This window comes from Poecilia formosa, unplaced genomic scaffold (genome assembly GCF_000485575.1).
Source record: "Poecilia formosa unplaced genomic scaffold, Poecilia_formosa-5.1.2 Scaffold363, whole genome shotgun sequence".
Classification (NCBI taxonomy): domain Eukaryota; kingdom Metazoa; phylum Chordata; class Actinopteri; order Cyprinodontiformes; family Poeciliidae; genus Poecilia; species Poecilia formosa.
The window spans coordinates 90,305-115,582 of NW_006800302.1; the positions used below are offsets into that span (position 1 = coordinate 90,305).

At 37.7% G+C, this 25,278-nt stretch overlaps 1 protein-coding gene across 2 annotated transcripts; it reads left to right on the forward strand.

The window, feature by feature from the left end:
• The first annotated feature begins 2,436 nt into the window (after window positions 1-2,436).
• LOC103153803 (protein FAM65A-like) lies at window positions 2,437-25,032 on the forward strand. Of its 2 annotated transcripts, XM_007574843.2 has the most exons (17): window positions 2,437-2,604; window positions 7,531-7,612; window positions 7,732-7,863; window positions 7,948-8,026; window positions 8,881-8,904; window positions 9,418-9,471; window positions 11,084-11,233; window positions 12,137-12,200; window positions 12,275-12,318; window positions 12,410-12,535; window positions 15,564-15,712; window positions 15,806-15,914; window positions 21,676-22,167; window positions 22,243-22,478; window positions 23,624-23,714; window positions 23,787-23,880; window positions 23,959-25,032. In XM_007574843.2, the coding sequence occupies exons 3-17, from the start codon at window positions 7,772-7,774 to the stop codon at window positions 24,000-24,002; spliced, it is 1,848 nt and encodes a 615-aa protein (XP_007574905.1). In that variant the 5' UTR covers window positions 2,437-2,604; window positions 7,531-7,612; window positions 7,732-7,771; the 3' UTR covers window positions 24,003-25,032. The 2 variants fall into 2 exon arrangements, with proteins under 2 accessions (XP_007574905.1, XP_007574906.1); XM_007574844.2 differs by lacking the exons at window positions 2,437-2,604; window positions 7,531-7,612; window positions 7,732-7,863; window positions 7,948-8,026 and adding an exon at window positions 8,317-8,781.
• Window positions 25,033-25,278: the final 246 nt, after the last annotated feature.

Sequence of the window (25,278 nt, forward strand, 5' to 3'; positions counted from 1 at the left end):
GAGAAACTGGCAGTAGCTTCCTACTACTAGCCCCAGTTACACCTAAGCCTGCGGACTTCGCGTTTCAAAATGGCCGCCGCTCTCATCAACGGTAGTAAGATGTGGTGGAAGCATGTTTATTTTACAAGACCTACAACTAAGATTACGTCTTAAATAAATGTTGTGGCGCCCATAACTCTAAACTGATCAAATTAAAAGTGGTGTTTGTTCATGTAAGACGTATTACAACGTTTATGAGCATCACCATATTGAAATTTTTACTCTAACTAGAACGATGTTACCTCGTTGGTCTGACGTCAAACCAGCTCCGAGTTTTGTGCCTGAGTGATAAATATTCACAAGTTCAGGTTTGTGGATTTGTTTTTGGATCATTTGGAGCAACAGTAAGTTCGACTCAAATAAGAATTTTAAGTTGTTTAAAAATACAATTAGAAAACTCCTAGAGAATGTTTTTCTCTTGAGTTCAATTTCAGCTGCAAGACACGAATACTTTTGCCCCAAATGTGCATTCATAAACTTTTAATAACTGTTGCTCAATTTCATTTGGACACACTCAGAATGTGACCATAAACAGACAATGGTATTTTGATTTCATGTGGTTTCTGAGAGCCACCTAGAGTTACAACATTGATCCAGAGCTATAAATAAGTCAAATAAAAATGAAAAATACTGTAACTGAATAACTGCAAGAGCAAAAGTTTCAGGCTACTTGATGATAAAACTACTGGCAATAACTGTTAAATCTAGTTTGCCGACTACAGATAGTACTTTGTGGTCAGTTTTTTCTTTTTGTATTATTTTAACGCACACATTCCTCAGTTGACTTATAGGGCAGATTTATTTGATACATTTTCGGTCTTTTTTAATCCTTAATACATGTTTTCAACCAATTTCTTCCTTTTAATGTGTTTACTTGTACATTTTACGTATACGCAACAAATTCTTTTGAGCTAGATGTGGAAAACACTGCATGGATTTTAGAAAAATTTGGCACAACTAAAACACGTGGAAGCAGTTTGCAGCTCAGTACGGTGTATTTTTAACCCTCTACAAAGGGAATCCACACTTTATTATCCCAGTTACATCAACTTTATTCCTCCTAATTTCTGCGCCTTGATTCCCCGATACTGTAATAATTAGTCGAACCAACATAATTTACCCAGCGGTGTAGCACACCACACTCTGTCAGCAAGCCAGCTGTATTTTATGGGTAAAAAGTGCCAGATGCTCGCCCCCATCGTCCCTTCATTCCCAGCCTGCGGGTCCAACTCGGACCAGCAACCCTCGGTGCATCTACAGCTCAGATTTATCCGTCGAAGCCGAACCGAACAGGCCGCTCATTGTGACCGCTGCACTGGGAAAGCTTTCGTCTCCTGGTCCTTCCTCTTTCTCGGAATAGTCATGGCTATTTGTTTCCGCTGCTTTCTCTGTGGTGTCGCCAGCACAGAAAAGGGGTAGCAACGGAGAAAACAGTGACTGAGGCTGAGGGACATATTTGTTGCCACAGCAACTAGCCAGGCCCAATTTCCGGTTTAGGGAGTCAGATTTCAAAATCATCTCAATAATAATAATAATAATAATAATAATAATAATAATAATAATAATAATAATAATAATAATAATAATAATAATAAAACTCACATTAAACTTTAAACAAGTCTTTCACAAATAAAAGCAATAAGAATAATATGCAATATTATTGGATATTGAAAACTCAATTTATTTCAGCAACTTTATCACTAGGTGAAACATTATATAGATTAAATAGACACAGATGAATGTTTGAAAGTCCTTATATTTGTTATGATTATTTTCTGTAAAAATAACATTTAAAATTGGAATATTACATCACACTAATAATAAAAAACATGTTTCTATACAAAAATGTAACCTTAATGAAGTGTATGTTTCATACCTGCTTGAAAATACACTAAATCTTTCTCCATTATTTTTCAATTTAGGGCAAAAGAATGTAAGAAACCCCAACAACTTTAACTTAATAAGGTTGTTTAGATCAACTATAACTTGACATCCATTCCCAACACAAAATCCAACTTCTTTCTTTGTTTAATTAAAATATTTTAAAATAATAAGATAAAAAACTATTATTATTATTATTATTATTATTATTATTATTATTATTATTATTGCTCGTAAGTATTTTTTAGTTCATTATTTTGACCTACATGATAAAAAGTTTGGACACTTCTGCTTAAGCCATTTCATTCACATTTAAAAGAAAATCTTCACCTTCCTAAAATAATGGACATGTTTTTCTAAAAAATGTTTCCCTAAATAAGATTTTCCCTAAATAAAATAGGGAAAAATAGCCTCCCCCCCCCACAAAAAAACAAAAACAAAAACTTTGGCCGTTATTTTCAGAAGATAACTAACTGTAACTTGCTGAGCTTTTATGCTGAAATTGGGCCACCGGAAGTAGCCTTTGGTGTGCGCAGCTAGCTTGACTTTGGACACAAAAAACTGCGAAATCAGGGAGAAGGACAGCGCCCAGAATAACTGTAAACCTCTGCTAAGTGAGAGCAGCATCTCGCTGAGAATGGGACTCCGGCTCTACCCTTCGGGCTGTCGGACACTAACGCAGAGGTAGGACGCTGAACATTTATTTTATCACCAAGGTCACTGGAAGAACCCTGAGTGTTTTCTCTGGACATGAGTCCGTCCGTCGGGCGTGAAGAAGTTGTCTCGCTGTGATGTTTTCCAAATAACAACAGTCTCCCTGCAGGCTCTGTTCGGCTCTTCTCCTGCTTTGTTTGTTTGTTTTTTTTTTCTCGGCTGTTTTGGTGTTTAAAATGCGTTCGGAGTTGATGGGGGTCCTTGTGAGGACGGGAAGGGACTTTTTGTGGCCTGTGATGAGCCCCTCTGGTCGGCTGTGGGGAGGGATATGAACGGAATACAAAGTGTGGATGTGGAGAGAAGGAGCCTCATAACTTTGAGCTCCATCCCTCTCTGTTAGTGCGGGGAAAAGATCTCTGCGGTGTGTTTATCCGCCTGAGTGGCCTACTGCTGCCGCCGGGTAAAGATAATCCAGTAATCTGGAAAAGAGGTGGCTGCATTTTATTGTAACACCACTTCCCCTTCCTTTTCACCTCCTCCTCCTCCTCTTCCTCCTGAAGCAGAACCAAAGTATGGGTGAATGCAGCTGTGGAGCAGACACGGTTCCCTTTAAGACTCCCAAAATCACAAATCATACTCACTGGAAAATAGTAATTGTATTAAAAAACATAATCAGATTGTGGTTAATTTTACACGTTTTCAGTTAAAATTAGGGGCGCACTGATTGTTGTTTTTTGACTAATTGCCGATTACCGATCTTTTAAAAAGCCTGACCTGCCGATTCCGATTTTGGCCGATACTATTATTATTATTTTTTTTAAATTTCAAATATTGCTATGTATAGCAAGAAAATCACTGAGATTATAGCAGTGGGTTGACTATTATTAACTGCACATGTGAAGACATGACTTGGTGGGTCAATCTATCAGTCAAACCTCTCAGACAGAAGAGGACAGTGGTGGACTTTTAGCTCTTTGCTGAGGAAGATAAGATCGGATTCACATGCAAGTATCAACCGATCACCAGACTCCCAAAATGAAGTAAATCGGCACCGGTAAATCGGCGCACCCCTTTATTAAAATGCAGTTGGAACTAATTTTACGTGATTGACCAGATGGAAAAGAATATACCGATAAATAAAATTCAGTGCAGTAATTTCCTTCATGAGTCACCTAATTAGTAAATGGAGTCCACCTGTGTTTAGTTCAGCATGAGTATAGATCCAGCTATTTATTGAAGGCTTGTTGGAGAACATGAGCGAACAAACAGCCGGCCAAGAGCACAGCAGACGGGTCAGGGAGAAAGTTAGAGAGACGTTTAAGGCTTTGAACATCTCAGAGGTCTGGTTAGAGTTACAATAAGACGAGATAAGATGAGATTCATGTGGAGGGAGGAGAGGTGTCAAAAGTACTCACATTCTCTAGAAGTACAGACACTTGTATAAAAAAATACTGTAGTAAAACCAAAAGTACATGTCAGACTGTTTTACTCAAGTAAAAGTAAAGGAGTACAGGTTTTGAAATGTACTTAAAAACAAAAAGTAAAAAGTAATTTTCACCTTCGAGAATACAAAATGACTTGACAAATCTAAAATACTTAAAAAGTTCTAATCATACTAAATACTTTTTTTTTGTTCATAGAATGCACTGTGTTGGTGTAAAGATTTTAAACATACTGATACGGTCGAGTTTTTCTTCAAACCAGATCTCAATCAGGATCATTTAGATTACACAAAACACAGCGCATTCGTCATTAATCGTGTTTTGGGCCAAACACATGGCAGAATTTTTTAAAATATGGCCACAGATAGGGAATGTCTTGCGTCTCTGAATGTGTTCCTCTTTTGTTTGTGATGTTAATGTTGTTTTCTCATGCCACGGTTTGCTCTCCTTCTTCTGCGTTGCTTTGGTTGCATCCAACTGAATGGATAATTACCGACATTATAACACACTTTCTGCGTGTGAAGTGATTTGACTAAACATCATTATCTCTTTTCATCAAGTAATGAGCCATATGAAAATATGAAAAGTAAAAAGTCGTCAGGAAGACAAATACTTAAAGGAAAGTACAGATACCTGAGAAATCTACTTTCTTCAGCCCATATTCAAAGTGGTATGTGCAGCAAAAATCACACAACATGCCCACAGTGAGAATGGCGGTGGCAGCATCATGATGTGGGGAGGCTTTTCTTCAGGGAAGCTGGTCAGAAACAATCAGAGAAACACTGGAATGGATTAGATCAAAACATACTGATGGATTAGAACGGCCCAGTCAAAGGCCACAGCTAGATTTAATTGAGGCTTCGTGGTAAGATTTCCTTCAGAATAATGCTTTACGTTGTTTCGAGCTGTCTCATAAAATATCAATAAAACACATTAAAGTTTGTGGACCTTGTAGGAGTGGGCATTATTTATTACATCATTTATCATTTATCGTGATAAGAATCCTAATTTATCGTTGTCACAATAAAGTTTGTTTAATAATATTTAAAACCTCCAGAACTGTCCAAATTGTAAGGAATGTTAATTTTACTGTTTTTTCCACTTTGTTCAGTTCAAATGTATTATTCAAGATCAGCATGTTGAACAATGTTACGCTTGAGAAACAAAGCAACCGTTGTTTTGTGCACAGATTTTGTCCTTGGTTGGAGCTTTATTAAAAGACAGCTAAATTAAACAATCCTGTCCTACACGCATGCAGACTCCTACGCTGAATTTCTGTGACTATAAACAAGCAAAACATGAAAATGAAATCAGAGAAGCTAATTCTCCAGAATAAAGTAGATTAGTTCAATGAGAGTATTGATAAATTTGAAAATATGATTAATTGCGTGAAGTCTAGTGATTCACATCACCTTTTTATGTGACTGGTGTTCTAAGTATTATAATTTTTATGTTTTTCAGGAGCAGTATTGATTGTGACCGCTGTTTTCATGCATATAGAAGCCATATAGTTTCTAAAAGATAAATAATAAATAGGTCTTTTTGTCATTTTTATTACAATAGTACCACAAAGTATTGTGGTAAAACCTTCAGTCCATATCGCCCAGCCCTGCACTGCACGACAAAATGTGGGAAAATAAAACCGAGTTCTTCTTGTGAGGCACTGGATGTTCTTTCTGTTTTTGTTTTACAAGTCTTTGCTTGGCTCCTAATTTGAGACAAATAATTTACAGATTAAACAGCGAATGCGGAACGTTGTTCTCTCACCAATGTATGGATTAATTCCTGGGATTTTTCTCAGCTGAAACAGCTGTCTGAACTTGTACATTCCCTGATTGTAATAAAGCTTTTCTGTTTTGTTTTTTCTTAAAAAATGTACTCCAGTCTTGTGAGGTGTTTGTGAACAGTGTCCTCTTTGTGTGCAGCTCCGTACAGAGAGGATTAATCCAGCTAATGACCTCTCTGTGAAGAAAGGGATGAAAGCACATCTAACAGGGGGCAAACTGAGCGATTAGCTCTCATAGTTATTAACATAAGAGCCGCCTGCTGAGGAGGACATGATGTGGGTCTAAGATGCATGGATTTAAAGAGCTAAATGGGATTATTTCTGTGAGATTATCACAGCAGACGTTGATAGGCATGTTTAATCTGTGAAACTAAAATTGATCAGCTCCACCTATCCCTCCAGTCGACATATTCACACTGTTGTCCTGAAAAAGATTAATCTTATTATATAGCAATATTGCTTTGATCATATAAAAGCCATAATCTGAGTATTTCCTTTAGGGCTGAAACGATTAATCTGATTAATTGTGATTAATCGTGATGAATCAAAAATCTGAAATAACCGCCATTTAATTTAGTAAGCGTTTAATCATTTACTACAGGCTCAAAAACAGGCAATTTGCTGAAAGAACAACATATTAAGGAGAGCAATTTGGCCAAAACTGTACAAAAATACACAGGTAAAAAAATAAAATAACTATGTTCTACTCCAAACCCCTTAAGTGACATTTTCAGCTTCACTTGGTTCAAATTCAGTAAAAAAAATCTTATTAAGCACCTTTTGCTATCCAATTAATAATCAATTAATCAAAAAAAAGTGAGCAAATCATCTCTTCACTGTTTTAAGAAATTAAGTCGAGCAGAAAGATTCTACAAATGAAAAGCGAATACTAGCAGAATGCTGTATCATTGCATTTTAGACAATAAAATGTTTATTTTATTATTTAAAAAATGAATTGTTTGTTTATTGGTATTTCTAATATTGCAGAAAAGAAGCTTAAGTGGTTCAATAAAAAATCTGCAGAATGTGCCAATTAATCGTCAGACTAATCAATAGAATAATTGATTATAAAATAATAGATAGCTGCAGCTCTGGTTCCCTCTGCAACAGGTGGAGCGCCTCTCTCCGTCTGTCGCAGTAAGACTTTCCCCAGCAATGCCGAGCAGATGCTTTGGTTTCCGTCCCACCCAAGCTCCTGCTGCACAGATTTGCTTTGCTTTAACTCTCTAAATCTCTGTTGTGAGAAGATTATTACTCCTCCTGTTGTAGTTTCTGCTCCTCGCTGAGTCGAAGCCTCGACATTTTCCTTTTTCTTTTTTTAGCCTCATGCGCTCAGTGGAGGGATGGTTTTCTTATTCTTAGGCCAAACTTGAGTGGAGAATTTCCTGTCTAGCGTTGGCCAGCGTCAACTTCCTGCACTCCAGTGCTGGACGTGGAGGAGAGGGAGGGGAAAAGGAAGGAAGGGGAAGAGAAGCATAAGCAGACTGTACTCCCTGCTGCTGTCAGCTGCGGCCTCTGTGGTTGCTGCTGACATGCTACTCGCCATCTAAGACTCTCAACAAAGCGGCCTGGACAAACTGAGGAAGTGAAACGCTGTGCATGTCCTCCATTTTCCTCCTCCCATTCACCCCTGTAATTACCAGAATCCATAGAGAATCTCAAAACAACCACGTCAGAGACAGACAGATGTGTTTTCCTTGCTAATGTGACCTTCTCGTGTGATTGCAGGACATGTACTTTGGTTTGTTAAAGCCACAAAGCTACACTCAACCCTCCAAGCATGCAGTGATCGTGTTTCTCCGCTCAGCAGGTGAGTGGGGTTCCTTCTGCCCCGGTTCGCTGTCGCCTTGGTGCTTTCAGCTGGAACAAATCCCAAACCTTTATCAGTGGAGATAATTCTCCCTCTTCCTCTTCCTCCACTGTGCACAGTTTGATCCAAAAAAGAAAACGTGCCTTGTAAGGAAGCAGGATGTTCACAGGCTCCACCAAACTGCCACCCACTAAAACCCCCCAACCTGAGCGGCTGGATGAAGTTTACGCTGCTCTACGCAAAGGCTTACAGTGAGTGGAGGCATGAGTGGGTGTGGGTGGCTCCCTGGTGGAATAACATTGGGAGGTAAAGATGGTTTTCCTTTGTCATGTCAGGTCATACCTGCAGGTCCACCAGCTGGAGCTGGACAGTCTGGGTCAGCAGATCAGAGAAAACAAAAAGAACAGTCGCCTGGTGAGAGCCTGTCCAGTCAAACCAGTCACCCCAGTATCAAGAGTGGCTTCAGCTATTATTCATGGAGAACTTCATATTGAATGCAGGGATGCAAACAATTAATGGTTTGTTTTAGGGTAGTGAAAATTATTTTTGTTGTTATTTTGGGCCGTATCAACATCAAGAACCTGTTGAGGCAGAATATATTAATAAAACTCATTAACAAACTGTTAAAATATGAATAAATAGCTGTGTCTGTGTTTGAGTACTTTTTGAAATTAAATAATACTAAACATATTTTCACCTTGATCTAATTTGAAAGAATACAGATAAAACTTCTTATTGATCAAATAATATTTAAGCACATAGCTGTTATATTAAAGGTTTTACTTCTAAAATCTCGGGGCCTCATGAGAATGTATGCAGACTGCTTTTGGCCCGCGGGCCATCAGTTTGACACACGTGGTTTATTAGATTTAAAGCAGTTCCAATATATTATCTAAGTGTCCGCTTACTCCTTCTTCTAGTGTTGTAGTTTGGCCGCCATCCAGTAGAAGGCGCCGGCGGTCACCCTGAATCTGAGCCACCTTATGTAGAAACAAAGATGGCGGCTATTCCTGAACAGAAAAGGACAACTGTCCAAACAGAGTCCGCTTTCGGTTGTAATACTTACTTTAGGCGGTTCTGTTTCGAAATATAAACACTCGATAAGCTTCTGAAGTTTAATTTTTCATGGCGGTCACTCAGCGGAGTTGCATAATGGAGCGGCCCTTGAGGTTATAATTGTTAATCGATTGATAAGATCAGTCTACTTTAAGTTAACTCAATCGATAACTTGCCTTTCTAATTGATTGTTTTTATTTATCTCTTGGCAGGGGTCTCTGTATGAGTTGGATAAGGTGAGTTTCATTCTGATTTATTTTTTATGTATGAGTCTATGCATCATCTGAACCAAACTACATATATATCCATCTGAATTCAATGGATTTGGACGTGTACAAATACTTTTGGCAATATAATGTATGTTTTACTGTGCTGGGGTAAAACAGCATTTAAATATTCTGCGTTTTATTCATGTAATCGGCTCCAAAATCAGCTGAATTTGTCTCAAAAATACTACAAATCAAAATTTAAACTATGTAAATGCTTAGACAGCTAAATGTAAGCATCTTTGTTTATATATATTTTTTTTACCTTAGTGTTTCACATGTCATTGGACTCGTTTCTGCCTGACCATTTATGTTTTGACAGGACACGCTTTAAATGAGATATTAAGTTTTTATAGGTCTTTTCTGTGTAGAACAACAAGCCTCATGTGCTGGATTTATTTTAATGCCAGCCCTGAAAACCTTTGTTTAACTGTCTATTCTCTATATGACTGAATTGGCTGATGTATATTTCTTATGTTATAGCAAGTGAAAGCCATAGAGAGGTTCATGCGTCGCCTGGAGTTCCACCTCAGCAAGGTTAGTATGTAGATCTGATCAATCTTCTGACATAAGGGTTGAAAAAGGACACAATAAGCAATTCTGTAGGAAAATAAAAGATGATTCCTGCAAAGATATACAGATTGATTAACCAGCTTTGCAGTTTGTTCTCAGTTCTGTGGAGAAACATGTGATCTTGCAGCTCATGTTTTAGTTTTAATGGTGGGTGTATTCAATGTTCACTATTTTGATTTTCCATTTTTGTCACCAGCCAGCAGACTCAGTTAATCTGAGCTAATCTGACTTTTCAACCTCTGGATTTTCAGCCACAGTTTGTTCATAGTAAAGCTTTAAAAACCAACATTAAAAACTTCATTCTGTCACCAAATGGAAACCATTGGAGCAACATCAGCTCACCTGTTATATGTTTATGCTTTCTAGGTCGTGTTAAAACAGAAGCAGCTACATTTTTGATTTATTAAACTCCAGAACTGAAAGTCTGGTTGCTTGTTTTCTCATGGTTGGATGTCTTGCCCTGTGTATCGTGTAACTGATAATTTCCACCACATACACAGAAGCAGTATTTTTATGGCCGTAATAATAACAGCAAATCACCAGGTCATATAATAACAAGCTGTTCATTTTGCTCTCGGTTCTATGGAGAATTTTATTGGCTTTCAGCTCATATTTTTTAGTTTTACTGGGTGACATAGTTAATGGTAACTCTCTGGACTTTTCATTTTCATCACCAGCTGGCTGCATGCTTGCATCCCGCGCCTCAGTTATTGACACCCAAGTGTGTTTTTTGTAATTTAGACTTTACGTTTTAAATTGATTTAATTTTTGGTTTCTAAGACTTGCTGTGTTCCTGGAGTACAAATATGATGATTGAAAGCAAAAGTTTGATTGTTTCTTTCCTCTTCGCCACACTTCAAAACAGGAAAGAGGAGAGAACATGCTACTTAAGTAAAATAGATGTGTTGCTCTTATAGGATTCCTTCAAATAATAATTACTCATCTACATCCAAACTATAATTAAACAGTTTAAAGCAACTAAAGACCAACAAGTTCTGAAGCTCATCTTGGTACCAAACAGAGCAGAACAGATAGAGATTAAAATATTCTCTCTGTTCGAGGAACTGTGTTTTATGGCTTTTTTGGAATATTTTTCATTTTATTTGTTTTTCTTTTTTTTCCCAAAAAGAAAAAAAAATTTTAATTCTTTTCAGATTTTATGCATATTATACTGTTATATATTTTTATTTCAGTTTCATGACACGAGGGGTTGTTTGGAATAGCATTTGTTTAGCTTTTTTTTAAAGCCTTTCTTTTGCATTTTATTCTTCCCATCAACAGCCATCACCATCTGTAATAACTCTTTGAAGAATCTAAATTAATGAGTTACAACATGTAAAGTATTTTTGAATTAAATTGAATAATCCTGGGTGTCTAAAGAAGCATTTAACGGCTAAAGAGCAATGACTTAAAGAGGTGGTTTGAAGTTATCATTAAACACTTCTAATTTAAAGCTTGAATGTGTTTTGTTGATTTAAAATAAAGAATTCACTTTATACAATAAATCTGTGCTTTCTGATCTACTATGACAAAAATCTATTGATGCTGATCCTTTGTTTGTTTCTGATGTTCCCAGGTGGAGGAACTGTATGAGGCTTACTGTATACAGCGGCGACTGCGTGATGGAGCGAGTAAGATGGTGGCGGCCTTCAACTTGGCCACAGGCAGCAAGGAGGCCCGAGAGAGCCTGAGCGAAGCCAATAAAGGCTACAGGGAATACACAGAGGCAAGTGGCTGACCTGGAGTCTGCTCGTCTTTAGCTAATGAACGTCTGCCTTGCTGATTAATTTACAAGTTTAGTCCAGGTCAGGGGCGTCCAAACATTTTGTTATGTGGGCCAAAATAGTCACTGCAAAAACCATTGCAGGCCAAAACTGTTGAATTGTGCGGCGTTTTGTGGTGTAATGGTTGGAGAGGGAGCGAAAGAGAGAGGAAGAGACAGAGAATCGTAAATATATTCTAGAGTACTCGATTACTGAAATATTCTTTTACAACAGCACTAGCCAAAATAATATCATTTTTAAAAACTAATAGCACCAAAAAATGTTGCACTTTTATCTACTCAACAATAAACCAAAGCATAAACTATTTTAAACAAGTAATCAGATTTATTTTTGTAGGCACGGGTTTGTGGATCTAAAATTTCAAATGGTTTTTGAATTCTTTTCTTTTTAAATAAGTCATCAAGATTGCTTTTTTGTTTTATTTATTGAAGAAAACAGAAATTTTCTTCTGATCTCGGTGATAAAAACAGGATGTAAGTGGGTGTTCATTTGAAAACGATGGCTTTATTTAGCCAAATTTTAATGCAGCAGTTAAAAGCAGATCTCTGTGCACCAAGTGAATGAGGACATGTGGTCCTAGTTACCATGACAACAGATGGAGACCAGAAAACCTGGACAAGATGATCACTTTGTGTTGCTTCTCACATTTTTGCAAGTAGATTTTAATGTAAAAGTTGCAGTTTTGTCCTAATGTCTTATTGAATTGTGGCTTACACTGAACTGTTCAGTTCAGTAAAAGCAGAGAAAGTTAGAAGAATGAATGAATATTGATTTGATTATTGATCTATTGAGTGTGAGCCTGTTTTTTTTTTTTTTTTTTTTTTTTTTTTTCCTTGCCTGTGTAGCACATGTGCTCCCTGGAGAACGAATTAGAAAGCCAGATGGGAGAATTTCATGTGAAGATGAAGGGTGAGTCACTCTTCACACTTACTTTGCGACTTCCTTCTCGCGGCCCAGTTCTCATTTCTTTGTTGACGTCTCAGGCCTGGCTGGGTTCGCACGGCTGTGTGCTGGCGACCAATACGAGGTAAGGCGCAGCCGCGAAAGGGCAGCCACAGTCAAACCGTTGGTTTCTGCTCGCAGTGGCGTCATGTTGTGGTTTATTCTGGGGCTGGTAGGTCCTGATGCGGTACGGCCGGCAGCGCTGGAGGCTGCGAGGTCGCGTGGAGGTCAGCAACAAGCAGATATGGGACAGCGAGGAGTTCACTTTCCAGCCTCTGGTCACAGAGCTGCTGTCCATCAAGGTAATTAAACTATTTACAGGATTTTTCTTTTATAGAGAAGTCGAAAATGACTGGAAAAAGTTCTAGACTAAACACTAAATGTGCTTAAATAATATTTTATCAATCAAATCAATGCAGTTTTTATCTGTTTACTGCCAAATTATATCAATCAATCCCTCCAGTTTCTTGTGAATTATCGTGGAAATTCACGCAAAATCAACAAATCCCAGCACTTTTTTTGCACTAATATATAATTGGGAGTTTATTGCAGATTTTCCTCAAAAATTGTCAAAAACTTTCTTACTTGTACTAAACTCAGCCTTAGCCTTAATTAATGTCACGATCTTTACAACAAGTAATAAAATGTTGCATTTACCTTCATAAATGAGCAGAAATATTTCCAAATTAGTACCACAAACACTTTGATTTTTATTGCATAAAATCACAAAACTTAAATCCTGGAGGGCCTGAAAAAATGTTCAATATTATTATTTACTTTTCAGAATTCACTGATATCTTTGTGAACATGTTTTAATCAATACATTCTGGCACAACCGGCCCTTTAAGAGCCTTCATAATCTTGATTTGACCCAAAACAAAAATGAGTTTGACGCCGCGGTTCTAAGCAGTTCTGACATCAAACACAAACGTCTCCCTTTTATGAGGAGCTGCTGCACAGGGCTGATGAAACATTTTGAATTATCTGATGTTGCAACTTCAATCTTTACTCTAGTAAGGTCTTGTATTATTTCAAAACCTTATAAGCCAACAAATGCAACCTTTAAACTGGTCCTGCAACAAACAGGAAGTCCTTGGAGCAAAGCCAGCTCATGTTATGATCATATCTCTGAGCTCCTGTCCAGACATGAGCAGCTGCATTTTTTCATGTCACTGATGTGTGAAGCCAGAACTGAAGGTGCTTGTTTGCGTTTTCTCATGGATATGTTATATATATAATCGTATCTGACTAGATTTCGCTTCTGAGTGTCAAAAAAAGTAGTTTTGTTTGCTGTTTTAACAGATTTTTAAAATTAATTTAGTAAAATCCTGCTGGTTGGCTGTAAGCCGTGAAATGTTTTCTGTTTTGTTTTGGCTTAGTAGTGATGATATCAGAGTGGTTTATAGTGCTATGGATTCCAGTTAGCAGCAGGGCGGAGGAGATGCTGTTGGGATGTGTTGACAGCGTGGGAAAAGGGAAGTTGAACAGCAGAAAGAACGTGCAGGAAGAACCCAGAACCATCAAACTGGAATAAAGGGAATAAATCTCTGCTATTGACATTGTGCTCAGGTTTCTGTGAAGTGGCAGAGAGGTAGTAATGAACGGCTCATTACAGCACATCTGGCCGGTTTAGAGGTTGGGCATCCTGAAATAAACAAAATAAACTGACACTGGAAGTAATTCACAGAACTTTGAAGGATAAAAGAGACTTATTCCCACTGATTTCCATGAAATGATTGAACTATTGAGAGTTAATCATTCATATAAAGCTTTAAAATTTAAAGGGGTCAAACTCATTTTCATTTTGGGTCGTATCAAAAATCTGAATTTTCTTAATGTTTTGTTCCATTTAACTGGTAAAATATCAATAAATAGCTGGTTGGTTCAGCATTCAATAAGTGTTTCTTAAAATTAGATGATATTGATAATGTTTTCACACTGATCGGTCCATCCAGGATTATCTGATTGTTTTCTCTTTTTTTTGCAATAAAAATCACAGATTTTGTGGTGATAATTTGGAAATATTTCTGAGTGATTTTTGCGATATTTACGCTAATTTATGATGTTAAATGTGACATTTTATTACTCGCCTAGCTGAGGCAGTGGTCACTTAAACACAATGTTTTTGGCCAGTTTTGAGAAGAAAATTGCAGTAAAAATTATTTTAAAAAAATGGGGATCTGTTGATTTTGTGTGAGTTTTTCAGATTTGTGAAAAACTAGAGGAACTTATAGTCTAGAGGGCCAAATAAACAGCTACAGCGGGCCAGATTTGGTTTGAAACGTGCATTTTTTAATTTTCTTTTGGTTTATATTTGTACTGAGCTTGAGATTATTTAAGCAAAGATCTACCCCACACACTAATATAGAAAAACTAATTTTTGGTTGTTCTGATAAATTTTTTTTATTTAAATTTCCTTCTCTTAAATTATAATCACGCTCTCTGTCACAAAACATTTTTTGAATATCATGTAGAAGTTGGTGGTTTCTTTCTTTGAACATTTTTTTTATATTTTAAAAGGTCCCAGAATTTGAGTACATTTGTTTTAAAAGATAATGGATAATAATGTAGGTTTAATAAGCCGGTATATGTTGTAGTTTGTTTTTATTTTTTGCTTTGCGTACCGTACTGGGTTCATCTGGGTGCTTCAAGTCCTTGAAAATGTGTAAATTTCAACTGCTTTCAAGGTTTGGAAAGTGCTTAATATTCAAACATCGTAACATTTGATTAAAAGTATAATTTTGGATTTATTTACAGTTGAAACCAGATATTTTCATTCACCTGAAAAAGACATTTTTATTNTGAAACCAGATATTTTCATTCACCTGAAAAAGACATTTTTATTCTGTCTTGTTTAGGTCATTTACCTTAAATGATGAATATTGAATATTTATTATTCCTAATGACTCAGTGATTTAGTGATCTGTGAAATTAAGATCGGCTTATATTTTATACCTTAAACATTATTGAAATTGTTTTTCTTTCCTTTTTTTGCTAAATTATTGTGACTGAGAGAAATTTCAATACAAAGTTTTACTTGATTTTCTCCCTGCTGCAGAATGTAGAAAACTATCACAAAAGATTATGAACAACAGTAATAGATGATGCCCTATATTAGTGAATTTACACTCTTTTTTTATTTATTTAAATGTAGTTCTGGAAAAGTTTGAAGACCTTTAAAATGCGTAAAGTGTTTTAATTTCACTGCGTTCAGAGTGTCTGCAGGAAAATGTCCTCCATGCTCTGTTTGCTGCTCGCCTTCGATAATTATCTCGTGTTGAACGGTTTCTGAGCGGCTGCGCCTCGTGTTTGCTCGTTTCTGTTGTCAAGGTGACGGAGCTGAAGAGCCTGGCCAACCATGTGGTGGTGGGCAGCGTGTCCTGCGAGATGCTGGATCTGTTCTGCCCGCTGCCGCAGACACTCGCCGTGGACATCAACGACCTCGGCACGGTGAAACTCAACCTAGAGGTCACCTGGAGGTCATAAATTATTCTCCCTCAGCGCTTCTCTCTCTTTGCTGCAGCTGCTTTTATCATAAAATCTGACTCCCTGCGTTGTTTGTGTTTGTTCAGTCCGTTTGACAGGGACGACCAGACGTCCTCGTCCAGCACGGTCTCCAAGCGACTGCTGTCCAATCAGAGCCCTCCGGACACGCCGTCCATGCGGGAGCAGGTCTTTTACGTGAGTCCAGTGAAAACTGATTTTAATTAAACAGCCGTCTTTATTTACTCTGGCTCAGAAAAGTATTCACACCTTTTGAACTTTTAAGCTTTTTGTCACATTACAACCATTAACTCTAACTTTTTATTGGGATTTTATGTGGTGAAGCAGGAAAAAGCACAAAACTGTAAGGTGGAAGGAAACAAGTCAATAAAAAGTCAGGAGGAATTTCAATATCTCCTTTTATTCTGATTCATTTTAATCTCAGTACATCTACAGCCGTTCTGTGAAAGTCTGGAAACATTAGTGAACAAAACGGACCATGAAGAAGACAACAAGCAGGTCAGGGAGAAAACTTAAAGCTGCGTTACGTCCAGGGCTGAAACGATTATTAATCGGACTACTCATGAAGGGAGCATAGAGATTGATGCTAAAATCATATGATCAGTAATTAAGCAAAAACTACAAGAAAATACATACATTTTGAATTTTTCTGTAAATATTTACTAATTCCATAGAAAAATCTCCTGCTGAGCCCCTTTTGCTATGAAATTATTAACTGGATAAATGATAAAACATAATCAACACATCAGCCCTGCCCTGTTGTCGTTTTTCACATGTTGATGCTAACAGTACTAAGCATCTTTTCCTACAGATAATTTTTATTTCAATTATTAAAATAGCCACACGGCAATCAAAACAATACAAGAATAAAGTTTTAACTCAACCAGAACAAAGTTATAAAATTAGGAGAATTAAATAGTGACTTTATTAAAATTCCTACATGAAAAACAGCAAAGCATTAAAATGAGGAAGCCGTTGCATCTTGTGAAGTTATACTTGGATATCGGCCTTACAGATGAGGAAATACTTCATCTTTTAACACATCAAACAGTAACTGGAGGTCGGAGTGATTAAACTAACAACTGAATATGTTTTGAATGAATAACACAGCCTGAGCTTTTTTCCTCATTTGAACGACGTTTTGCTTTCATTTTTGCATTTTGATTCTGCTAATATTATGCCTACATTCATGTAATTTAACAATAACAAAATGGTGTACAACTTTCAGGAGAGATGGTAAAAGCCACTTTTTGAACACATTTATTTTCTTTCATTTGTAATTTCTTCTTTAGAAAAGAAAGTAAGGAAAATGAAAATGATCAGATATGCAGTATGAAATAATTTAAAGTCCGGCCCGACTTGCAGGCAGAGGTGGGCAGAGAACGAACCGATTGTACTCTAGTGAGAGCAGCTCTACTTCAACATATTTTTACTTGAGTAAAAGTAAAATGTAGCCATCCAAGAAATTACTCAAGGAAATCTAAAATAGTATTTGGTAAAAAGTACTGAGTAACTGATCAAATTATCAATCTTTTAATGTTTAAAAATTACATCATCAGATGGACCAAAATATAAAGTCAAGTGGAAATTTTGGTATTTTAAGGACCAAAATGACAATAATTCATAAAAGTAACAAAATAAGGAAAAAGAAAAAAAAATTTCAAATCAGTTTCCTTCAGTAACTGAAACTTTAACAAAAACTGTTTTTGGTAAAAAAACATGTTTGTTTTTCATTCGGTGGGTTGAAAATCTGGAAATTTCACTCCAGTAAGAACAGAAATACTTCCTAAAAAAATTACTCAAGGAAAAATAAAAAGTATATTGTAGTAAAATTACTCCTAAAAGTCATTTTTTCCCCAAAATGTTACTCAAGTAAATGTAATTAGTCATTACTCAACTTTGCTTAGAGCTGTAACATTTTAAATAAACAACGATGCTCTACTTTGTACTAAACTGTCACATGAAATCCCAATAAGTTTCGTTGTTTTTCTTACACGACAAAAGGAGGGAAACGTTCGAGTGGTTTGGTTAATTTAGCATTTTTGTGTGTATGATTCATCTGTCATTTCACCGGCTTGCTCTGTTTCAGCTGCTCCCCAGTTGTTGTGTGTGTAGCCGTAGCTCTGGAGTGTGTGGCGAGTTTCACAGCGGCTTGTGTGGCCCAGCGAGTGGCTGTGGGGCCCACGGCGCGAGGGGAGTGAATGGCAGCAGCGGGGGCTTGTTGTGTGGCGGCAGCAGCATGTTTGAGCGCAGCTGTAGCTGATTGATAGTGGTTGAGTAGTGCTCCAATGTGTCCCTGCTCCTCTTCCTCACCCTGACGAAGAGCGTGCCTCATTGCGGGCCGCGCCACAGCCGCTCGCTGGCGGAGGCTTTTCCAGGCATGGCGGCGTCGCTCCGGTGGGAATTCAGCCGAGCGAAGTTCCACCTTGTCTCATCGCAGCCGGTGTGTTGGGCCGTAGCTTTAGCGTAGTTTGTAGTTTCTTTAAAAAGAAAATTGATCGTTGTTGATTTCCAATCAGTTCCTGCTAATGTTTAATTTATGTTTAAACCAGTGACAACAAGACGTGGGGTGGTTATCAGTGTCGAGGTTTTAAAAAGACACACTTTTGCATTTTTGTTTGGACTTGATGCTGGATGATAAATTGATTTTAACAATCAAATTTTTGGTTTTTGAAGATGAAGAAAGTAGCAATTTTATGAGAACTCAAACATGAAAAATAAATTAAATGAGGAATGTTGAGCATATGGTAAATATACTTTGGTATTTTTTTATGGATTATACTTAATACAAATACTTGATGTTTTAATAAATCATCTAGTTATTATCAGGAGCAGGACTTTGAAACAATGATGCAAACAGCTGAAAGAACCAGATGAACTGAGCTGGTCATGTCAGATCCTCATTTAGCTTTTCTCTCAATAAAACCAAATTTATCTCGTAATTTTAAGATGTTTGTCTGGTAAAAATGAAGGCAATATTTTGATTATTTAACAAAAAATCTTGTAACCTGACCCTGATACTCACAGAAGGGATGACTGAAATAAAAGCCACCTTTTCAATAATAGCTCTTGTCATTTGTAATTGAAAAAAAAAAAAAGATTAAAATTGGCTCTGTTGTAAAAAAAATAAAAATAATAATAATAATCTCAGATTTAATTTTTAGGTCATGTCACCCAACTCTAAGAAAAGGTCCAATTTTGATGTTAAAAATACTGACAGTGACAAATTCAGGCCGTCTACCTGAGCAGATAGGCCAGCTAACTAAGCAGGTAACATCAACACAATGACAAAAAAAAGTACAATACCTTTTATAACAACATTCATAATCTTTTAATTAAAAAAATTATGTTAAACCCACAAACTACAGTGTATTTATTGGGATTTTATGTGATATACCAACATAAAGTAGAACAACACTGTTAAATGGAAGGAAATTAATACATGAAAAAAAGTAAATTAAATTAGATAAAGTTGTAAAAAAAAAGTGTGTTACATTATATAGGGCAAACGCATCTGTTTGTTGGTAGTAAGTTAATGTTTTTTGTGTCTGTAAAAAGAGCTGTTTCAAAAACCTCCAGATTAAGTCGCATTCCACAGGCACTGTGCCGTTACCTGGCAACTCCTGAGCCCAGTCTGTTTCCTAGCAACCTCTGAGCCCAGCCCGTTGCCTAGCAACCCAAGCTGGGTTCCAGCACGTTTGCTCAGTTGGTTTTACTGCTTTGTGCTGCTGGAAAAGACGAATGTTTTGTTGTTGACTTAGCATTCAGAGAATATATATTTATATAAATTTGTAATATTAAGAGACGGTTGTATAATTGCACATCTGTTTGCAGTTATTTTCTTGTGTGAGTGTAAATGTTGAGTTTTGTAGGCTTATTCGGATTTTATGTAAAACAATGAAACGAACATGTTAAGTATAGATCATGGACCTTTACTAACCTCTTCAGGAAAGCATATAAAGTCATCACTAAGCTAATTATTTCCAGATGATGGTTTAAACAATACTGAGCAAGATGTTCAAAGCTGTGGATATTGTTTTATAAACTAAACTTTCTATAAACTATTGCACTACTTTAACCCAGACCTATCTGCTTTAGTCTTGGGCTTTATGATATTATTTATTCACTAATGTTCTTTAACAAACCTCATAGACTCTCACAGGACACACAGTTGTACTTTATTAACTTTATTTGGTGATTTGTGAAAGATTTAACTAACTTCAGAATGGAGAGCCTGAATACAAATGCATGCCGCACTTTTCAGAGTATATTTGTAAAAAACAGAAAACCATTTACCACCTGCGTTGGTCAGCATCATAAAATCCTAATAAAATACAGTGAAGATTAAGATTAAAAGTGTCGATAAATGAATACTTTTCTGTTTTTCATGACAATGTATTAGGATCATGGTTATTATAAATTTAGGTGGGTTTTTTTCTGTTAGAATCTCATACAATCCCATGTTTACCTACAGCTTCATAAAAAGAAAGGAGATCATTTAGTTGGTTAATTATTTCCCAATGAAACAAAAGGGAAGCTAAATGAATCAGCTGACTTTCCCACGACATCTTTAAAAGCAAGATGAGCTTTTAATTTGTTTGAGTTTTAATATCTGCTCCTCTGTTCATGTTGGATTCAGTGAAGTTTAGTACCAACCATCCAGCATCGTCGGCTAATCGGCTGAAGTCAAAACATTCCTCTCTGTTTTGTAGTTTATGATTTATTGGCTTCTATTCACAACTTAAAGTGCTTCACTCAGCAAACCAGGTCCAGATTTTCTCTGCGTTTTTGTTCACAACATAAAGCCCTTTTTATGCTGCATGTTTGCACAGAGGACATCTAGAAATTAGTTTTCTCTCTTTAAAAAATTACTTTTTTCCTTCTCTTGAGGTAAATTCACTCACCAAATGTGTAGATAATGCTCAGCACTGTCCAAAAAGATTTGAACTATACTTTTGTTTTTATGGAATTGGAGATTCTTGTAATCTTTTAATGCAGTATTTTCTAGTACAGTTCTTTGTTTTCTAGAGTCTGGTTCAGTTCTTGAAGGATGTGAAGAAGGAACGTCCTAGATTATCTGTGATTAATGGTTTCGCTCCAGTTTAGGTTAATTTCTGCTGTTTAAATGGGGCCTGCTACACAAAATTCACATTTTGCATGTTTTTCTACTTCCACCTGGGAAGTTCTACTGGTTCTAAAAAAAAAAAAAAAACCCTATCAACTTATTCCCAGAAAACAGCTATTTTCTGGTGTCTGGAAAATGAGCCGTTTCAAATTAGGTCATATTTGACAGGCACTGCGCCATTACCCATCAACCCACCCAAGCCCGGCCCGTTCCCTGGTAACCCCATGTTTGGTCAGCTGTTTTTACACCTGTTTGAACTGTACAATGGCTGCTGGAAAATACAAGTGTTTTGTTGTTGACTTACCATCCAGAAGTCACTCACTGTTTTCTCGTTGGTTGTGCAGGAGGCTCCACTTCTGCTTTTTAAAGATGTGAGGTTGTACAGTTGTGCAGCTGTTTGCATCCATTTTCACATGTGAGAGTAAACATTGAGTTAGGGTGTGGGCCAGACGCAGATTATTTGGATTTAAAGTGACAGAAGGCCCTAAAACATTTCATTCTGAAAGGAGGCAGAACTGATCAGACTAAAATATCATCTAAGAATGATTTTGTGCAAAAAATATGATGAACACGTTTCGTATAGGCCATAAATCTTCCATTATCTGTTCAAATCATCTTTAAATCTGGACCTAAGATGTGCTTCTAGTTTTCCACATCTATATAAAACCCAGCTACTGTAGACATATTCAGTTTAACGCTTTCAGTATGTCTGACTCATAGTTTGTATTATTAATGTTATTTATTAAATTTAGCTCTGTATTATATTTACTAACCTACATGTTGAAGTGACAGGGATCATTTCTTCTTCACCAGTCTCTGCTGAAGCGTCAGGGAGAAATGGAGAACGGCACGGTTTGGTCCAACTCCTCTGAATCATCAGACGACTCGTCCAGCCCGGCTCTGGCTCATCACACTCAGAGGCTGACGGCCTCCAACCTGCTGCAAGCTGCTCCCACCACTCAGCTGTCCGCCGCGCCGCACAAGTCCAGCGTCTCCACGCCGTCGCTCTCGTCCAACCAGGAGGAGGTCGAGACGGAAGGCGTGGACGTTTTCCCTCAGCCTGAAGCGGTGCCGAACGGCCACCTGCGGACCTCCTGCTCGGACTGCGGTGCCGCCGACAGGGCATCTGTTCAGTCGGAGGACCTGATCTCTGAGGCCTCAGCCGAGCTGAGCGGCTGCTGCCCCGATGAGTTCTCCACGCAGACGGAGACGCTCGAGGAGCCCACAGCTGAACAGACTGAAGCTGAAGCTGCAGGAAAGCTGCAGGAGACGCAGGAGAGCAAGCTGACGCCGGACGCTCCGACGGTGAGCTGAGGGCTAAACTTCAGCAGGTGTGTCTGCGACGCCGGGCGCTAACCTGCTGCGTCTGTTTCTCCTCAGGCGCCTTTTCCTACGTCTGCCAGCTTCACTCAGGAAGTCGAGACCGCCCTTGAAAGCTTCGACTTTCTCAACTTCTCAGATGTGGAAGAAGAGGAAGAGGAGCAACAGCAGGACGACGAAGACCAAGAAGAGCAGGATGGGAAACAGGAAGAGGACCAAAATGAAACGCAAGACAAGAAAACAGAAGAAGAAGACGACGACGACGAGAAGAATGTGGAGATATTCTCCGAAGGAAGGTCGGTACCAGCAGGGTGAAATAGTTCCTCTGATTCCTTCTGCTCTGCATGTTTATAAAAAATATTAAAATTCAGAAATACTTTATTGATCCTAAAAGAAAATGAAATGTTGTAACTCATATCAATTCAAATTATTCAGAGTTATTGTAGATAGTGATTGAAAAGTCATATTTAAGAGATTGTACAAGCATTAGGGCCACGCTAATAAAATAAAACAATAAATAAAATGACAAGAATAAAATCAAAATAATACAAGAAAAAGATCATAGTAATTCATGAATAAAGTCATAATTTTCCAAAGTTATTCTGGTAATTTTATGACTTTTTTTCTTAGTATTGCCCTGAAACTCCATCGTAAGTTTGAATGAAACACTGAAAAAACCACAGGACACGATTGGGGCCCCTGCTGGCTCCTATAGCGTTGACAACAGAAGTGGCAAAAACAAACATCGTCCAGCCAATTAGTGATTTATTTCCATTTACCCACGATGGATACAAAAGAAGCTAGCTTGTTAGCAACAATATATTAGCATACCAACGACTCGAACTTAAAGACTAGATTGAATAGTCCTGCGACAACAATATTTAAGACCTGTGATTAATGTATTTAAGACCAACTTACACTTTTTATTATAAATTTAAGACTTTTTAAGGGTTTGTGGACACCATGGATAATTAAAACATTACAGACATGTTGAAGGCAGGAGCTTCTTAAAGAGACAGAGGCCCAATCTGAAGGCGCCAAACTGCAAAGGCAAATTTCTTTTAAGTTATATTTGATACATGCAGCATATCAAACATAAACATCAAAAACCATTTGAAGTTTTGGATCCTTTTCTAAAAGAAAATTTGATTACTTATTTAAAATATGTCATTCTTAGTTTATTGCTGAGTAGGTAAAAAAAAATGCAACATTTTTGCTGATTTTAGTTTTTAAAAGTGATATTTATTTGGCTCCAAGTACTTTTGGCCCAAATGACACTCCTGACATGGAGTTTTGATTTTCCCTAAATATGATATGATGTTTTTAATTTTAAGATTTTGATCTGACAGAAAGCAAATCATGAACAAATGTGTAAAGGTGTAAAAACGTTTTCATCTTGCTCTGGTTACGTGAGTTGTTTTTTTTTTTTTTGTCTCATCAGTGATGAAGAGGAAGCGGACGGCCTGGAGTTCCTCATGGAGGCTCCAGAAGGCTTTAGGAACTCGGACGAAGACCGTTTCTCAGAGTCACGGGTAAACAGAATCCTCTAGAAGCTCCGGTGTCGCTTTGGCTGTGTTCATGTAAATATTTGTCTGATTTTTAAGGAGTCCAGTGTGGCGGATGCGCAGGATTTGGGCCAAGTGGAAATTCCAGACGATAAAGACGAGCGACGCAGCGAAAGCGGAGACGGACCTCCTGGTGAGAGACGCGTGTTAGTAAACAGAGGTGATGTCTGTGAGTCGGACCGCCGCTTTATGATTCTGTTTCACCGTTCAGGAGAGGAAACCTCACATGACCAGAGCCCTTCCACTCCCAGCTAGTCGGCCACTGCTGCTGTCACTGACTCTGTTAACCCATTCGTCCCGCTCTGACATCCCGGTGCCATCGCGCTCTGCAGAACCGCAGGCCTCGAGGACGCTCCACTCAACGCTCAGACAAACAACCTCCGCCGCCACGATGGAGTTTGTGCTCGTTTTTTCGCCTCGTTTACCAGGAAAACATGAATCGCGCCTGTCTCTGGGTTAAAGTGGGACTGCACCTTTCACAGTTTACATGTCCATATCCTACTTGTGTCCAGAAGCATTTCAGGAACAGATCAAAGCGGCCTTCGGTTTTTTGCATTCGTTCGTGCATTTTATAGAAGAAATTATTTTGAAATGATTTTCTAAGTTTTCCTTTTTCAGTCCTCAGAGAAGCATTTAAGTACCAAGTTGCATTAGAAGGTTTTAAGACCAGAAACCATCAGAGCTAAATCAGCCCGAAGCTTTCATTGTCAGAGGAAAGACTACGAGCATGTGATGTTTATCTGCAGACCAGAAATCGTTTCCAACGCAGGAATGTTCCCTGAAAACAATCCTTTCCTTCAACATCCGTCTCAGCAACGTAGCTGAATGGACACCATCCATAATCTGCGAACATTGAGGAGTTCAGAACTCATTCTGGGCCGACCATCTGCAGCGTGCGACTATATTTAAACCTGCATGCGTAGCTGTCTCTTGCTGCCAGCATGTCTGTATTAATAATAAAGCTTAACTGATCGGTTTAAGTGTGTAAGCTGGGCTCTGCTCCAAGAAAACCACTGTGTTCCAAAAAAGACTGCCTCCAGGGGGCGCTGTCGTCTTTTAATGTTGTGCTTTTATCTGTTTCTTCAAAAAGTGCCTCAAGTGACATAAAGAGATGTTAGAAGGTCCAGCAGTGGACGATGGCAGTGTTTATTTTCCGAATCACTTTAAGAGTGTGCACAATGAGAGATATTTACAGTTTCATATTAAGAATTGTATATGTCCCGACCTGTTCAAAAGGTTTATGTTCAGAAATGTTTAAACTTTATAAAAGTTTCTTTAAAATGAACATGTTCTGCTGGATTTGTTATTAGTTTTCAGAGTTGCAGGAACCAACAACACCAGTATTTGTGCTTTTTACGTACTACTTTTAACTAGCTGATGGCATTCTGTTTCTCAAATATCTAAAATATCAGAGATCTAAATATAAATGAGAAATGCTGAATATCTGTTGACATGCACTTTTATGTTTTGTCTGAAAATAAAGTGCCTGGCTTAAATGGCAACAATGGCTCAAGTAAAAACAAAACCAGAA

Coding starts and splice junctions, on each gene's coding strand:
- LOC103153803 (XM_007574843.2), top strand. CDS start 7,772: ATGTTCACAGGCTCCACCAAACTGCCACCCACTAAAACCCCCCAACCT. Junction 15,713..15,805: donor AACCTAGAGGTCACCTGGAG/GTCATAAATTAT, acceptor GTGTTTGTTCAG/TCCGTTTGACAGGGACGACC. Junction 23,881..23,958: donor AAGCGGAGACGGACCTCCTG/GTGAGAGACGCG, acceptor TTCACCGTTCAG/GAGAGGAAACCTCACATGAC.